General features: G+C 40.3%; 1 protein-coding gene across 9 annotated transcripts in view; it reads left to right on the forward strand.

The window, feature by feature from the left end:
* LOC137139051 (synaptotagmin-2-like) overlaps positions 1 to 18,461 on the forward strand; it is a 72,047-nt gene that overhangs the window by 40,406 nt on the left and 13,180 nt on the right. For 6 of the 9 annotated variants that reach the window (XM_067525740.1, XM_067525737.1, XM_067525742.1 and 3 more), the window contains 8 exons: positions 3,371 to 3,586; positions 3,923 to 4,083; positions 7,975 to 8,112; positions 8,304 to 8,471; positions 8,995 to 9,162; positions 10,117 to 10,234; positions 10,575 to 10,708; positions 12,450 to 18,398. In XM_067525740.1, the coding sequence (XP_067381841.1) occupies positions 3,391 to 3,586; positions 3,923 to 4,083; positions 7,975 to 8,112; positions 8,304 to 8,471; positions 8,995 to 9,162; positions 10,117 to 10,234; positions 10,575 to 10,708; positions 12,450 to 12,665 (1,299 nt within the window). In that variant the 5' untranslated portion in view covers positions 3,371 to 3,390 and the 3' untranslated portion in view covers positions 12,666 to 18,398. Of the gene's footprint in view, positions 1 to 2,401; positions 2,453 to 3,370; positions 3,587 to 3,922; positions 4,084 to 7,974; positions 8,113 to 8,303; positions 8,472 to 8,994; positions 9,163 to 10,116; positions 10,235 to 10,574; positions 10,709 to 12,449; positions 18,399 to 18,461 lie in introns of those variants that run through there. The other 3 variants (XM_067525741.1, XM_067525745.1, XR_010916260.1) reach the window with 3 other exon arrangements.

The raw sequence follows: 18,461 nt of genomic DNA on the forward strand, positions 1-18,461 counted from the left end.
GTTAAAAAATAACGTAGCACAGCCTTTATACAAATTGATCTGTCTGTTGTATTCATTAGTTTAGGTCCCTTTGATTTATTCCTAATTGGTTTTTCAATGAGATGCCATGAAAATGTCGTGGAAAGTTTGTCTGTTCCAGCATGAAGTTAAAGTTTGTGAAATGGGTGAAATGTCTTTATAGTTATTGGACAGTTTGCCATTAAATGTGCTACAGAAATTCATATTCCCTCAGGATAAGTTGTGATAATTATGTTAACTTTTTCCTTCGATGCCATGATCAGGCCAAAAGTACTTTGGTTTATGACCAAATGCCTACAAAATGACATTAAAATTAATGGTAAGTAGTCTGCAATTATATAGCACTTTTCTCCTTTATTGGTACCCAAAGCGCTTTATGCTGCTTCTCATTCACCAATTCACACTCACAATTACACACACTCACACACTGATGGGGGAGCTGCTATGCAGTTGGCCTACACTAAGACAGCTACGATGGGGTTCTTTGCCTCACTCGAAGACACTTCAACATGTCAGAGGAGGAGCAATCGAACAAGGGGGGAATCGAACACACCGCCCCATGATTGGTGGACGACTGCTCTACTTAGCCACAGTAATTAGCAGATGTTCCCATCCTGCAACATTGGCATGTTAGTATGGTCATTGTGAGCATGGTAACAATGTTGCACTCGAGTTTTGTTTCAGTTGTATTTCAAAAAGTCAATGTAACCGTCTTGTCATTCAGTATGCAATTATTCAGTTTGACACGAAGTTCAAGGCATGATACAGCTGGTTTGTCGTGAGAGAGCACTCTCAAAAGTCTACTCTGTAAAGTGTTTGTCCTCCCTGTCCATCCTCACTGTCGCCCTCAAAGTGAAGGAGACAAAATGCTTGAGCACATATCCATGAGTGTTGATTTAATTGGTCTGCCTTTGCCTGATGTGAGGGACAAACAGGATAAAACGCACATAACCCTCAGGTACAAGTGGATCCTTTTAACATTGTCACAGTATCTTATATGACTATATTATACAGAGTGGAGAAAGTGACATGACCCTGTAATTGCTATTTTAAAGCAACGTATTCACTTTTAACTGTGTGAAGGATGGAAATTATTCTGAACAGTTATCATTCTTCACTTTTCTCAACAACTATATATGTGTAGTAGTTCAATTCCAGTCTCATGAAGTATTTGTTACAGCAGCCTACATAACAGCAGCACAAGTTATTTTAAGCGTATATTTTAAGATGTATAAGGTAGACTAGTGCTGCGCCCTGAATAATATAAGCCCATCCTTCCCACTGTCAGCCTCAATTTGAATAATTTATAGGTGGCGATAAATAGAGACAAAATCTCTGGCACAAGCTTGGCACTCGTGGAATCAGAAACACCTCTGTTTTCGCCTATATCACAGTAACAAAATCAACTGCTGAAGCCTGCTCTTATTGTGCCCGTCATCTTTCTCTGCTTTCTGAATCCAGGTCTTGCCTGATCACTCATCACTCTCAGGCTGCTTTCAGCTGCACTTGTCACACTGTGATTTCTGGAACCGATACAAGCTCTGATTGAGCATTGGTTTGGTCTGTGGAAACATCAGAGGATAATGGCCTGCGCTTGTTCATTTTTTTCATTTACAGCTAAACACCTCTCTTTGTCAGGCGCTGTTGGCTTAAGTACAGAGCAGCGTTCAGACAAAACAAAGGTGTGATAAATTGAGAATTGATGGTTATTTCTCATAAATATTGTCGGTATCGGGTTTGAAATCATTGACCACTGACCTCAGAACTGTGTGAAATATGTTAGGAAAGCTGTAAAATGGCAGACTGTAGTGTAGACTACTATAATGAATTGTTTTATATGATACATTTTTTGAACTTCCTCTCGAAATGGTTGCAGTGTTATAAAGCAAAAGGGTCCAGTTGCTGGCCCAGTTACAAAAAATAACGTCATTATAACTTTCAAAAACACCATGACTAGTATTTGTTCAGTAGATTAAAAGTGTATCAATGTACTATGTGATTTTCAATGTAGTGTTATTAATCATCTCCTGGGTCCAGTCATGGGGGACTGGAGGCAGGCTCCACCCTGAACAGCTCACCAACCCGTGTCTGGGCCCAGTTGAGAAACCAGCACTGTCTAACTGATTATTTAAATAGTAGTAGGAGTGATTATGCTGCGGTATTCGTGATTGTCTTTCAGCTGCTTCTGCCCATGAGTATCTTCAATGGATCAGTGTCTTCATGTTGTTTTTACAAGCACTGTCCTTATAGAATACATGATATAGAAAATAGTTTAATTTGAAATACAATTTACATGTAACTAGTGCTGGTGACAGCAAACATTGATTCATTGCTGGAGGAAAAGCTTTGTTTACAGATCATGTTATTTTTTTCTTTTTCCAAGGTTTAACTCTGGAGAAAACCCACACAGAAACATTCATTTCTCTGCTTCTAGGTATAATTTCATCATTAAATGTTTCATTCAAATAAAAGGAATAATTATGGTTTGTTTTTGTTTTTTTAAACATCTTGTTGAAGAATGCCCAATTTCTATTTTGTCATGTCACAGATGACAACAAGCTCTATTACCAAACTAGCATTTGTATCCATTGAACTTTGCTAGAAGAATCTAGAAAAAACAGTTGCAGTTTGTGTGTCTAATTGTGTTTGTTCCTCTGGTAGAAACACTGGTAGGTTTTGATCCCATTTTTGATCCCAAGTGCAGGTTTACAAAGCAGGTTTTTTGATTTTACAACTGGTAACCTTTCCTTGATTCACAGGACATTTGGGGATTATTTTGTGTTATAAATTAAAGTTAAGTTTTTTTTATTCCATAGCTGCCGAGAGCAATTTGGGATTCAGTGTTTTGCCTCATGATCTGACACTTAATCACGTGGACAAAGGAGCCAAAGATCCAACCCCCAGTCATACAGCAGCTGAGCCTCTCTACAACCTGAGCAACAGCCACCTTCTGATCTTTTTGATTATTTACATAGTTTTTAGATAAGTGCCAGTTGAATTTTTATCTGCTCGGTTTTCGAGCAGCCTAGTGAGTGTAGTGTAGCGGAGAGTGGCATTTTGAAAATAGACCATCAATCATCCCCTGTTTTGATTGTTTTCTGTTAACTCAATGTATTATTTTAAACGTCAAACTTGGGTGTTATCACATTTATATGTGGATCGTTTTGGGCTGTGTCATCTTTCTTTGTCAATCCTTTAATGAGCAACTGTCCATATCTGCCTGTGAATTTTGACAGTGTGGAGCCACACAGCTCAAATGTGTGCACGTGGAAAACAACCCGCTAATGAGCGGATAGATTTATCAGAGCACCGGCCTTTTTTAATGACAGTGTTTTACATGCTTTTTCTATAGGGACTGTGCGTGCAGCCTAAATGATGAAGTGGAACTTGTTCAAGCATCAGACAACGCCTATGGTCGCCGCTAAGCCAACGGGAGCCAGTGCCTTGACAGTGACTCCAGCCCCTGTCGCATTAGTGTCCACTGACAACTCCACCGAACCAGTCAACAAGAATGATGCTTTTGACGAGATCAAAAACAAGTTCCTGAATGAAATCGACAAGATCCCACGTGAGTGTCAGACAAAACCCAAACCTATTCCGATCAACCATCTCTGATTGACTTGAAGCAGTGATTTTGGAATTAGATTTTCTCTTTTGCTGCAGGCATCACCAGCCTCATAATGTCTTTATTTAGTATTGATCACTGGCTGCCCTTCTAATGGCAGAGAAATCTAATTTTCATCCAATCTAATTGCTAACCTAGCACCTCTTACTAAATATATTTGGCCCAGGACATGACATGAAGCAGTCTAAATCATTGGTTGGTCAAATGTCAAAGGATTTGTTTCTTCTCTTGTAACATGTGGATGTGTGGATGTCTATATTTTGGTCTGTTTCTTCTCAGTGCCATCCTGGGCTATCATCGCAATTGCTGTGGTCGCTGCGTTACTCATTCTAACATGCTGCTTCTGCATCATCAAGAAATGTTGTTGCAAGAAGAAGAAGAACAAGAAGGGCAAAAAGGGAAAGGGTGACATGGGAATGAAGAACCTGAAAGGGGGAGAGGTATGTTTAACTGCACGAGGTGCCTGTGGGGCTTTCAGTATAACTTAGCACTGGAATAGAGAGACGGCGTGGATGCAGTGATAACTTTAGCACAGCTGATGGCTTATAACGACAACATGCTTTTATTTTAGTCAGTGAGTTTCCTGTTTGCTAAGTATCAGTTTACATATCACTGACACAGGCTGTTTCACTGTTTGATGCCTTTCTAACCCAGTCAAGTGTCCTCTCTACAGGTGTTAATTATTCTTTCTTTACCCACCATGATTCTTTTTTATGTTTCTCCTTCTTTTGTAATGTGCTTTATTTGTCATACATGTTATTGTTGCTCTTCTTTTCACTTGTGCTTTGTTTGAGTGGAAAATGACAGGACTCTTATCTGTTCAGCTCAACCATTGTCATTAAAGAGTAATTGTGAAAAGCAGCAGTTAGCACAGTGCTGTTGTTTCGGGTCTATAATTATTGTTTTCACACACACACACACACACACACACACACACACACACACACACACATGCACGCACACACAGACAATTGATAATTTGACAATAAGTACAATAAGAGCACATCTAACACTGGAGCTATTTTAAAATCCAATGGCCCTGCTGCATAAGATATGATTGTGCTAATGAGGAAGCGCCTCTATCTGTCATTTTTCCCAAATCGTACAGTGTAGCTGACTGCATTTGCTGTGATTACCCTTCTTTGGTGTCTGCTGTGAGTTCAATCTCTTCCTTTGTCTCTGCTCTCCTCCTTCCTGCTTTGTGTCTTATGTGTGCTCCGTGTATCTTGACTGTGGTGGACTTCTCTGCCTACGGTAGGTCTGATAGCACGCGGCCCCCCTCTCTGGCCGCTCTGTGTAAGCACAGACCAGGGCAGTGTGGGTGGGGGGGTGGGGGGAGTGGTGGTGAGGGCGGGCTGGGTCTTGCAGGGGTTGGATTGCAGTGATGATGACAATGAGTGCTATGGCTTTCTTAGTTTTTTGCAAGCTTTAGGTGCTGCGGGTGCTTGAGGAATCAATGGGAGCAATTAAGCTGCTTCGCATAATCCACTGAACTGATATGCCGCACCAACTGCTATGTCTTGATTATCCAGAGATTGCAATTTTGGCAGAAACAACAGAAGAAAGACTTGTTAAAGTGTCTATGGTTTGAAATGAACATGAAACTCAACCTATGGTTGAGCCTTTGAATGATGAGTGCACTCAGCAACTCACTAGTGATCACTAACATGCATGTGCAAGGGGTAAGCTGGGTATTTGTGAAAGAGTAGCTCAAACTTTACCTTACTGAGAGCTTGGAGCATGTTTCCACTATGACAGGCATCAACTGTCTGACGCCACCAAAAACTGACATTATACAAACGATTTCCTCTCCAGAGATGCTTGAAATTCACATGCCGTATCCCTAATGTGCAAACACGCTCTGTGTTCAGATAAAGTTGTTTGTGTCTCTGGACAAATGCCAGCATATGCCCTTGCAGTAGGTACCATTGAATGGCCACAACTTGACTTGAGAGTAACTTTCCTGGATGACCCATACTGCTGACAAACTAGGAGACAGTCATTGATGCCCTCCTTGCTCCCTGAAGCACTTGGGTCTCACTGAGGAAAAATGGTGCGCCAGAATGTTTGCCACCTTTTACAGTCAACTGCAAAGGCCGGATTTCAGTACAAAGTCAAAGATGACTGCCTTACAGATTTCGGATTTGATAAAAGCTCCGTGCTGAGCTCACAGTTCACCTCATACAGTTGACCGGAGGGCATTCATTCAGACGTACCATGTCCTTATCTGTGAACCCACACTGGACGTTTGAGAGCAACTTGAAATTCTCTGTGTAGCATGAACTCACAACACAATGTACAGAAATTTTTGGGCCTGACAAAAATTTGCTATAAAGGTTTTTAAAAAACAAGTGGAACATCTACCATCCTTCAGAAATGATAAGGTAACATTGACATATGCCATCAGTAAGAAACTTTGATCCTGCATTGTGTGGCCTGGCATGCTTGGATGAACAGCATTTAACACAATACAGATAAAGAATGCCACATATGAGGAGGTGTGTGTGTGTGTGTGTGTGTGTGTGTGTGTGTGTGTGAGAGAGAGAGTGTACGAGCGAGAGGGACTTTTTAAGCATGCATGAGAGCCAGGAGCCTGCATGTGTGTGACTGTGTAAATGTACTGCATCAACCATTACAGTAAACAGTACATGGTGTGCAGTGTGAGCGATAGTGTGTGTTATCTGTGTGTGTGCCCTGTTCCTCTTCCAGCTCATCAGTGAGTAGCTGGACCCTCAAGTCATAAGAAGACATCAGTGTTTTTTCAAGAAGACAGCAATAGGAAAGTAGGCCATGCTGAGCTGTAATCTAGCTTCATACAGTATCACAAATTAAAGTACTTTAATGTTCATTTTGTAGCAAATTTCCTTCACTTGATTAGTCATGACTGCCTCTAAAGAGGAAGAGTGTTGACGGGTACCTGAGTGTGATGTAGAGCGACATGGACGATAACATAGGACTTGATTTATTTATTTTTCATCACGCTCTGATTATATCAGCAGCCTGTCACTAAACTGTTGAATTTTGTTCCAGCACAATAGTTCCCATTAGAATATCAGCTGCAAATATCTTGACTCTGTCGGGAATAAATTGTGAAATTTTTTAGCAATTCAGTTCCAATAATCAGCCCATAGTGCAACAATAGCAGCTACAGCGTTTAAGCAATAGCAGTGTAAACACTAAGGAGGCTTCAGGAGGAGATAAATTGTGAACCTGTTTGCCCATCAGCTTTCACGTTCAGCTAGCACAGCATGTGGCATCAGAAGATGTTTAGTACGTTTGAGAGCTTTTCAGGAAATCACTGCGTCAGTGGTTTGATCAGTCTACTCCTCGCAGCTCTCTCCTTCAGTTCCTCTCAGTGAGGATGTTCTGCTTCTTGTAACAGCTCGTTCTGTGAATATACTGTACATGGAGGTGGACAAAATAACAAGAAGATCTCCCAATGTGGCACAGTGCACAGCTCTGGCTCGGCATAAAACGTTAGACTAGTGAAAAGCTTTTACGTGTGCTTTGTGGTGCTTTTGCGAAAATATTTTCCCTAATATCCTGCAGTCTGTTTATTTGTAACTGAAGCTCGTCTTTGCTTTAGTCAGCTTTCCTCTCTGTGGGATATGCTGTCACGACTTTTCAGACTTTGTGGACTCATTTAGGATGAGTCATAATTTGAATTTGTGTAGCCGCCTGTGTAATTTCAATGCACCTCCCTGCAAGTTTCCCATTTGTTATCACATGCTTATTGTTTTGTCCACACCCTGTAATACCCTAATCAATGGCAGCTAGTGAGTGATATTAGTCTGACAGCCAGTTCCCAGAAATGAAGTCTCGGTAATGTTTTTATAATCAAAAAGGCAGATTATTGCATGGCTGTTGTAATAGATTTCATTAATGTGCTGTAAGGTGTTTTCACTGCACACCCCTGTGTTCTGACTGTTTTTATTCTGTTGTTTTTTCTCCTTTTCTCACTCCTTGTCTCTCTTTGCACATAGTGTTTTGATAAATTTACATTTCTACAACATTTTGTGGTTCAGGCGACAAACCCTGCTAGTGATTTTAGCAGATTTAAACACACTACATCTAATGCTGATGAAGGAAAAAAAAGAGAAAATAGCAAATGGTGTCACCCAAGGAATAGTGAAATCAAGTCAGGTTGCAACCGTGGTCATGGATGAACAGATTGCATTAGTCACAACGGGGCGAGCAGGGGTAAGTGTCAGGTAGGTGCTGTGACTAACCCGACTGCTGATGCCCGAGGCTTGGTGTTGAGCACAGCCGCCACTGCAGAGCCGCCCTCTCACTTCTTCTTTTGCCACTTGCCCCTCCTTCTGTCTTTGCAGAAACCACAGGATGATGATGATGAAGAAGATGATGTTGAACCTGGGCTGACTGGGGATGAGAAAGAGGAAGAAGTGAAGGAGAAAGAAAAGCTCGGGAAGCTGCAGTACTCCATTGACTATGATTTCCAGGAGAACAAGGCAAGAACTGGAGTTTAGTTTACAGTCTCTTTGTCAAATGCGCCTTTTCAGTGGATGTGTCTCTCTCTGATTTTCCAAAACAGGATCAGAGACGTTGTGAAGGGCTGAGTTTTTATTTTGCCTGTGAGCTAGAAAGCTACACTACGTTTTATTTTTTTTGTTCATATATCTCGTCTCTCTCGCCTCCTCAGTTGACTGTGGGAATCCTGCAAGCAGCTGATCTCCTCTCTATGGACAGCGGTGGCACCTCTGATCCCTATGTCAAGGTCTATGTCCTGCCTGACAAAAAGAAGAAGTTTGACACAAAGGTTCACAAGAAAACGCTCAATCCTGTTTTCAATGAGACCTTTACCTTCAAGGTAAGCGGAAACACCCCAAGGTCACCCTTTACTTATTACTTATTAAAACAACTTGTAGGCTAAGCTGTTTGATGGGCAGACAGCTCTTGTAAAAGGTGAAGTGCTCCGGCTTATTTCTCTTTTCCTCTTAGAGCTTAGCTGCTGCTCAGACTGTGACTCCTTCACTAACTCATCTGGCCAGCAGTGATAACATGCAGCAGTCATATTGAAGCCGTCTGACAAGGAGAATGTGGAAGAGAATCAAATTAAGCCACCTCTGGTGTGGCTTGTCTGCTGACACAGCTCTATAAAAACAGTTCCTTTAAAACAGCTTTACCAGGCCTATTCTGCTGAAACAGCATCTTATTAAGTCGGGCGACAGTGGCTCCAGGCCAAAGTCACAGCCCATGGTGCTGTACAGTCCTGATCTGACTCATGTTTTTGATAATTTGTTGTTATTTTGTCGGAGTGCTGCTGTGAGTCATTTGTCAGACACCTTAAATGATACAGAGAAGTAAAATGGCTCTGGTTGCTGTCTTTTCAGATCCCATTCCAAGAGATGGGAGGGAAGACTCTGGTGATGTCCGTCTATGACTTTGATCGCTTCTCTAAACATGATGTCATCGGAGAGATTAAAATACCCATGAACACGCTTGACCTGGCAAAGCCAATTGAGGAGTGGAGAGATCTTGACAGTGCAGATCAAGAGGAGGTTGGGAGAGTGAAACTACTTTTACTCCAAAATCACCTGTTTATGCACATTACGAGTTGTTAGAGATGTCATGTACTGGATTGTTTTTTATGTACTGGATTGTTTTTTTAGTAACAATATCAGCATCTGACTTTTGGAACACATTACGTGAGAATGTTGGACAGTGATCTGCATTTGTTTTACTTGAAGAGTTAGTAAAAAAGTCTGACCAAAGTCTCTACTGTAGTTTACAGATGAGAAAACACTATGTGTCTATATTCTTTGTGTGCTGCGCTTTCTCGTTAACTACCTGCCAGCATTTAGTTTTCCTTTGAAATGTTCTGTATCTGTAATAAATCAGTCAGGACTGCAGTTCTACACCTTTGCTGCATACAGATTAATGTTAGCTGTAAAAACACAAGAACACATGTTTCAACTGTCATTGAACTGAAAAGAGTCATTTAAAACACCTTCTTTGCTAAAAGCAGCTTTCTCATCACCGTATGACATAGCAGAAAAATAACAACAAGCACAAGCTGGTAATTTCTCTGACGTCACACTGATGTTTAACAGGGTGAAGGACACACTTTATGTTTTCTGGCTTGTTGCAGCATAATGGTAAAAGCACCACAGAGGTGCTTCCTCTGTGGTGCTTTTACCATTATGCTGCACCTTAATATAAAAAACAGGCTTTAATCAATGCAGCCGCAGCCTCTCTAGAGAAGGAAATACTCTCATAACGCACTTTATGCCTGCTTGAGGTATTTTATTAACTTTGAAAAGAACAACTCAATGTACTTAAAAATAATCCCTGCTGGTATTACAAATGTATTGGCAGCATGAAGTATTAATATTGGCACTACACAGCACATTTCAAATTGAATTTACAGCAGACAATTTGTGTATCTGTTTTTTTTTTTTTACATCAAGAAAAGACATAAGTTCTCTGTCTCTCTCCTTAATTTCTCCTCGCAGCCGGAGAAACTGGGTGACATTTGCATCTCTCTGCGTTATGTCCCCACTGCTGGGAAACTCACCATCTGTATTCTGGAGGCCAAGAACCTGAAGAAAATGGACGTGGGTGGACTGTCAGGTAGCGTCAATACACAGAACTGAGCATCAGTTTGCATCTTATTATTACACGATCACACTTGACACTATTTCAGCGTTGACTTTTCACCAAAACCATAGTTTTAGTGTGAAGATTGGATACTTGACGACTGCAGTGTATGAAGCAGCGTTCGAGCACAGCCATTAGGTCTGTCCTGCTCTGCTCACGTGCTGACGCTGCAGTACTCATGCAGCAGCTCTCAGTCCCCTATCTTCATTGTTGGCCCCATCTGTTGGCACATTGCAGCATTGCAACCCAAACATGCTGGTGCACGGCTTTTTATTATTAGCTCGTCGTCATTGTGTCTTCTTTCTTTTTGCAGATCCCTATGTGAAAATTAACCTGCTGCAGAATGGAAAAAGGCTGAAGAAGAAGAAGACAACAGTGAAGAAGAACACTTTAAATCCTTACTACAATGAGTCCTTCAGCTTCGAGATTCCTCTGGAGCAAATGCAGGCAAGGACACGTCTTCATTTATTCTTCATTTTGAGGTGTTTTTGTTATTTTACTGACCCTCGCTGATATAAATGGGATGGACAAATATAAAAAACTGGAGTTAATTAGCAATATCTTGTCATTTTCAAGAAAAAATACTGATGCTATAGATAAATGACCCCTTATATAGCGCTTTTATCCAAAGCGCTTTACAATGTTATTTCCCATTCAATCACACTCTCACACACACCGATGGCGGTGGCTGCCATGGAAAGTGCTCACCTGACCCACTAGGAGAGACTTCGGGAAAAGTAGCTCTTTCCCAAGGAGCCGGGACCGGGGATTGAACCACTGACCCTGCGGTCAGTGGATAACTGCCTTACCAACTGAGCTACAGCCGCCCCCGTAGTGGATATGATATAATGTATGCCAACAAGAAACAAAGTTTTGATGGACCTTCTCACTTTAAATCAGAGTAATAATAATGAGCAATAATCAGTTATTTCTCAAAATCGGAGTTTTTGTAATCATCAGTCGTTGAAGTTCTCTTTGGGGGGTGATGAGGATGGACAGGATCAGGAATGAGTATCATACAATCATACAAGAATATAAAGCTACAATAATAAACAAACTGAAAATATGTGAAGTAATCAATAATCATACAGTTTAAAGATGTAAAAAAGATTTGCAAAAAGTAAATGTTAAAAAACCTAAATGCTGAGGAAATATCCCATTATCAACCAACAAAATGTCAAGGAGCCATTTACATAAGTGAATTAACAATAAATCCATCGAATCTTTCTCTCCATCGAGAGAATGAACTCATCTAAATGTTTAGAATCTACACAGATGAGTGCATGATCACCAAATTAAAGAAATATCCTGCACCCACACTTGCACTATTGAACTCTCAAAAACATCTCTTCACTTTGCACCATCTACTGATTTCAGTCCTGGTTGATTTGTTTACATCTGTGCCACTGGTGGTGAGCCAATAAGTGATGAACAGTCTGCACTTGTAGAGCACTTTTCTATCTTATCAGTACCCAAACCACTTTATAGGGTTACTTCTCATTCAGTCATTCATGCAGTCAGTCACACACACACACACACACTCACCTACACACACACACACACACACACACACACACACACACACACACACACACACACACACACAAGGCAATTGCCTGAGCACTGGGAGCTACTTGAAGTTCAGTATCTTGCCCAGAGATACTTTCAGGAGGATCTGGGGATCAAACAACTACCCTACCTCTTGAACCACAGCCACCCCAAGTGTGGTTTAATTCACTTAATACTTAATACCCTCATTACTGACAGACTTTATCCGAAATTTACCAGAAGAGCAGCTGGTGTCTGTTTACACTGTAGCCCCCCCAAAAAATCTTATTTTAATGAAAAAGTCAGTGAGTAATTGGCATTTTTCCATCAAGCAATGAACAACTGTGATTTTGATTCTGTAATTTCATGCTGTGCACAGCATTAGTGGTTTTCCACCCAACAGCAGGGCTCATAAATGAAGTTGATTACCTTGCTCAATGGTATTTTTCATTTGTGTCTCCAATATTTACTGTACACTCTCCAAATGCTATAAATGAGCATGTCTTGATTGGTAGATGCAGTTTTGATGAATCATTAATTTCAACAGCGCTTGAATTTATAATCCCACCTACCCTGATCCATCTAATCCCCGTGGATATGTGAACCTTGTTGTAATTTCCCGTACTTTCCATTCTCGCAGAAAATCCAAGCTGTGATCACAGTGCTGGATTATGACAAAATTGGCAAAAATGACGCCATCGGGAAGATCTGGGTGGGCAGCAAGTCCACAGGGGCCGGGCTGAAACACTGGTCCGACATGCTTGCCAACCCCCGTCGCCCCATCGCTCAGTGGCATCCACTGCAGCCAGAGGAGGAGGTGGACGCCGCCCTCGCAGCCCTGACTGCCAAGAAGTAAAACTCCCACCAGAACACATTGTCCCCGCCTCCACCTACCTGCCCATGCATTTCCCATTATTTCGCCAGGTCCCACATATCAGTGTATATTCCAGAAGAACGCCCTGACTGTATATCCGCTCCCTCCACCCTCTTCCCCTCCCACCGCCACCTTTCAAAAGATCCATAGATACCATTCAACATGATGGGAAACAATAAAAAAAAAAAAGCATCATGTAATATTAAATCATGTTATTGAAAAAAGAAGACAGGATGGACAGATACTCTGTTGATTTCCTTTATATCTATTTTTGTATTGGGGTTGTGGTTCTATTAATAAGAATACAGAGCAGACTATGAAGAACAGTGAGAATACTATACAAGAATCTGGTGATAGAGGGGATAAAACATACATTCGCTCATGTTGTACTTCTCACCCCTTCCCTTTAGTCACACAGTTTGCTTAGAATAGTGCTTGATAATAAAATGCTTTATACTGCCATATGATAGAGAAATAACACAAGCAGGTCCATTCCTTAGGTGTACTGTGCACCATGTTCCACTCCTGCCGATTCCGTTAGTTTGAAGTACATTCCTAGAGTTGGGTAGCCAGTAGGGATGAGCATATATCCAGTTACCCGCAACCACACTGCCTTTTTGATTAGTTGACCCTCCACCCTTCGTCTCAGGAAAACTGAGAGGAAACTGAAACTCCATGCCTTTTTTTCGAAACGGGTTTATTATTCAAATACTTCATTCGACAAGAGAGAAAAGTTGACTTCAAAAGCTTAACTGCTGTTTCTTTTTTTTTTTTTCTCTTTTTTTTCTTTTTCTTTCGGTGACGTGAAGCTCACGTATTAAGTTTATCCATGAAACAGCACGTCAGGGCAGAGGGAGGGAATGATGGATTTTCCGGTTTAAATAAAGGGTATTTGTGTATTTTTGATAAAAGGTTGCATCTGTCACCTAAACAACAAAAAGTGAGGAAATATCAGAGCAGGTACAACAGATTTCCAAACCCGCCAGGTTTCCAACCACCAGTGGCATGATATTCACAAGGTGTTGATTTCTGCCCGCAGTCTACCACCTCCCCTCCCAATGCCTCTGATTCTGTATCTCACTTGTTCAGTGCTACTGCCATTAGTCATGGACTTGACACAAGGGTTTTGCTACAAAGGAATCCCTATAACCGTCTTACAGTCATAAAGGAGACAAGCCTTCCAAGTAACAAAATAAGCAATTTTCAACTACCAGGGACGCCTTCCAGTTAGTGGTGTTGTGCTCTTAATTTCTTGCTTTCTTCAATATCTTTCCCTTTTATTTATCCAAGTGTAGTTTACTTGATTTAATGTCAAACACTTTTTTTCCTCAAGCACTTTAAACCCAGATGTTAAGTTGAAGTACCCTCAGAAACCAGCTTTAATTATTTATGTAATGAATAACTGCTATGAAAAGAGGAAGGCAGTGCATTATGTAAGCAGTTTTTTCTTTTTGTTGTTGTTGTTGTTGTTGGTGTTTTGCTTCAGCATTTTGTGTTGTATTTGAATATTTAGTTTTTCACTTGATTGCTGGAGGACATGGTTTGGAAGAAGGTACTGATCCATGTGTATTTTATACACAGCTTACCAAACGGCTGAATTGAATTGCACTACTGGGTATTAATCTGTTCTTTGATCTGTGTACCTTTTTGTTGCTTGGTGATCAAACTTTGTGAGACTGAACTTGTCTGTGGCACATGTGGCACGCCAGATGGGTTTCCTCATATATGTGGAAACATATGATGCTAATGCTGCTCCCTGGCTTCTCTGCAGACTGTAATGGATGTGGTGTAATTGTAAATTACCATTCACCTTTAGAGAAAATTCGAGGATGAACTTTCCAGTGACAAATACCAACTTTTAGTTTGACCAAAACCTTACGGGCCCTGGTCTAATTATTAATTACAACCAGTGCTGTCTGTGGGCACCATTAGCAAAAACCAACCCTTTGATTGTGTGCACACAGAAGAAAGCAAATGTGAAACAAATGCAGTCAACCTTTTAAACATCGAGACCCTTTTTTTTTGTTGTTTTTAACAAATGTTGGCTCTTATATGTTTATCTCTGTTGGAAACTGTAACTCTTTATTTTGTGTAAACAACATAGACCATGTTCAAACCCACATAGTCTTTTTTTTTTTTTTTGGTTTTGTTTTCTTAAGTTGATGCAGCAACACTAAAGAAAAGGCAACATGGAAGCAATCAAGCAACCCATTGGTGTGTAGTTTTGCCTATATACATAGTTCATACACGTTGATACTGCATGTTTATACAAGATACTGTACATATGAGCATGTTTTGGAGACGAAGCAAAAATATCTCGTGTACTTAAATGGGTGTCATTTGTCATTTTAATAACACCGTGAAGGGAAAAAAGATGCACTGTATATTTTCTAAATGAAACAAATGTGTATTTATTTTCCATGAGGGTCATTGGAGAGAATGTCATACAAACATTAGAGTTCTAATAAGAATTTTTCCACGCCTGAAATTCTTAAGCAAGTGTGTCGTCCAGTACCTTGTGTGAGCTCATGTAGGATGAAAATGTAGCCGCATGCTTGCTATCTAATTCCTTGTGAGCAAAGTTTTTATTTGACACCATTTACCTTCCATGCATTTTGTTACAGCACCAATCTGAAGGCCAATCCATCGCTTATTTGGGGATTTTATTACCATTTTTGTTTTTACGAATTTTGATTGTTTGGGATGGGGGGGGTCTCCAAGTCTATTAGATAACCATTTTCCAACAGCACATTTGAAACTCTGTTTTTCTGAAATAATAAATTAGAAGAATATTAAATAATTCTTTCTGTAGGTGGATGTAGGAGTCGTTATTCTTGCCAAGACTAACCCAGAATGAATTCTGTCGGATCACGAAATGCATTTTCAGGGGCCAAAAGATGAATAATCCTTTTCCAATGAACACATATGACTTGGAATCCCTTCTTCTGTCATTCTTTACTTGGAAGTTTGTTGGGTTTTTTTTTTTTTTCACTTCTCTTTAAATGATCTGAAACTCTTCACGGCTGTGTCTCTTTTACTGTTTTTATTATACAAATGTGTATGTGTATACAAGATAAATGAATAAGATAAAACTAAAGCCATAAAACCTAAGCACTAACTCTTTAGCGCTCAGCTGAGTAACTAGAGTTTATTTACGAAGAAAAAAATCGGACATGTCTTCATTTTCCTTGGGCAGTGTTTCTCTTTTACATTCCTTCTTCGGGTCTTCGGGTCACAGAGAAGGCGAAATCCATTTTACTTTATATATGAGCATTGAGAACAGTTGTGAGTTTAGTAGAGTGAGTGTGTCTTTTTCTACTTTCAGAGCTGTTGATGTCCTTGTTTCATAGAGGTAGCTGATTTTACAGTATTGTGATTAGTAATGTATATGCCTTGTTTTGATAGTATAAATAATATATGATATCACAATAGGTTCTAAATATTAGTACTAAAAGGATATATATGAGAGTATGTTCTATTGTTGGACTGAGTGCAATTTATGAGCCAAACTAGGTCGCTCTTTAGGTTTCTTTTCTTCGGGTTTAGCAGCAGAATGGACTAGTAACCACATGGACAACGCACTGCTGGTTGTAATGGAAACATTACACAAAAAAAGAGAGAAACTTAAAACAGTGGCACCTGAGTTTTAGGCCTAAATCCCTCCCATAGAACTATGCATAGAGTTATGATTTTCACAAACACATAGCCAAAAAAAGTATATAAAAATATAGTAATATGTATTATATCATGCACAGGAAAATTAAATTCATGGAATAGTTTAACATTTTGAGAAGTTACTTGAGAAGATCCACACACAATCTGATATGATCTTGAACCAAGAGCCATTATCTGAACACAGAGACTGGGAGGACGCAGGCCTAGTCACAGCCTGGCTCTAACAAAATCCACCAGCATCACTGAAGCTCACATCCGTCTCTGTCAGCCACTGTTTTGGGACACAAATTTGTGGACAGATTGAAATAAATTGTGTTCATTAGTGAGCTTGAGAGGTGCTTGTAGGCAGATTTTCTTACCGTTGGTCAGAGCCAGGCCAGCTGTTCTCAGTGTTGGAATCCGTCTTCTCATTTAACTCTGTAAATGTCAAACTGCTCCTTTACCTCTACTCAGTCACTGAAATCAACATTAAACTGCCATCCATCAAACCTGGCAACAATCTTGAATGTGTTGTGACGCCACACATTTTTAAATGCAATATTATCTTTATTCCCTGTCCCATAAATGTTACTGACTGTGACCAAATGATGCACTAAAAGTAATTCAATTACAATATTTCAGTGCATTTCCAAATAAATAAATGACTAAATAACTAAGAATACTGCCAGTACCTGATTGCACTTGCTTGCATCCATTACCACTGTTTGACTCTACGGTGGCAAAATGGCAGCTCACACAGAGGCAAACAGAACACATCAGATGATGGGGCAAATGTTAATCCAGGTGAATTTATAGCACATTGAATTTTATTTTTTATTTTTTTAGTTGTACTTATCTTTTCTTGCACTGCTCGGTTCACCACGATTATATGACATCTAAGTTCTATGGGGCACAGAGAGTGGGGACTGTGTGTGTTTGTGTAAGTGGGATATTGGAATAACGTGTGGGCCCTTTAGTATATTACAATATACATTACAGGTTTGCATGATGGGACGCATTACTCATTCTTAAACGTACATTTTTGTGTGTATGACTGTCTGTTAGTTACCTGTTAAATATGAGGGTTAATCGGTTTTGTTCATAGCTGTGTAGATGTACAATACTTTATGCACAACTGCATCTGAAACGGCTGTCTAGCAGTGCAGAGACAGTTTTACAGCACCGTTCACACAGCTAGTTGTGTGGTGATGGTTTTTTTTTGGTTCTTTTTTTGGTTTTTTACAAATGCTGGGATTTAAAAAGGGAAACCATTCAAATGTGTTGAGAAGCCTCTCAGCATGGTAAAGACACCACTTTGAAACATGTTGTCTTGTCTCCTCTATTACTCGCTGTATTTCTTCTTTGTATTCTTGTGTATATGTGTACTCACTTACTCTGTCTCTTTTTGTTTGTTTGTTTTTGCAGTGTATATTCCTAATGTAGAATGTAGGACTCTATTTATCACCAAACTTCTCCACATTTGTTCGATTTTGGTCTTTTTCCTCTTTACGTTTAACCAGCTGTGTACCATCCGTGTTGTTTGCTGAATAGGAAGCAGGCTCGTTGACTTGTCCACTGAATCTACTGTCTCTGAACATAAAGACTGCCTGCCTTCATGTTTACAACATGGACATGCCGTATGCTGCCAAACATGCAGGACCGTACCAATCTCCCCGCTCTTCAGCGCTTAGTCCTCCACCTCTCATCCCCACTGCAACTCTATTTTCAAGACCCTTTTATTCTTTTCACACCTCTTTCTCTTCTTCGTCATCTTTTAAAGCATCGGAGGACAGCCAGGTCGTGTCCTCTAGCTGTGTTTCTTCGTGTCTAGTGTCGTGGTGCGCGTGTTCATGTCAGTACTTGTGCCTACTGTGGATCGCATGCTTTAGCCCTTGACTGGACACAAACGTTGCTCACAAACTCCTCTTGACCCTTATGTGGACAAACGTTGGGGATCCTTATAAAGTTACCAAGGGAACCAAATAACTTAATACAAATTTATCATATGTGTTACCAGTTCTGTAAAAAAACAAATAGGAAATAAAGGCCTTTTAATTACCATGACTTGTTTGTGTTTAATATGCAGTGTTCAGCTCAGCTGGCTCCTAATAATCTCTCTGCTTC

Source organism: Channa argus, chromosome 13 (genome assembly GCF_033026475.1).
Source record: "Channa argus isolate prfri chromosome 13, Channa argus male v1.0, whole genome shotgun sequence".
NCBI lineage: Eukaryota > Metazoa > Chordata > Actinopteri > Anabantiformes > Channidae > Channa > Channa argus.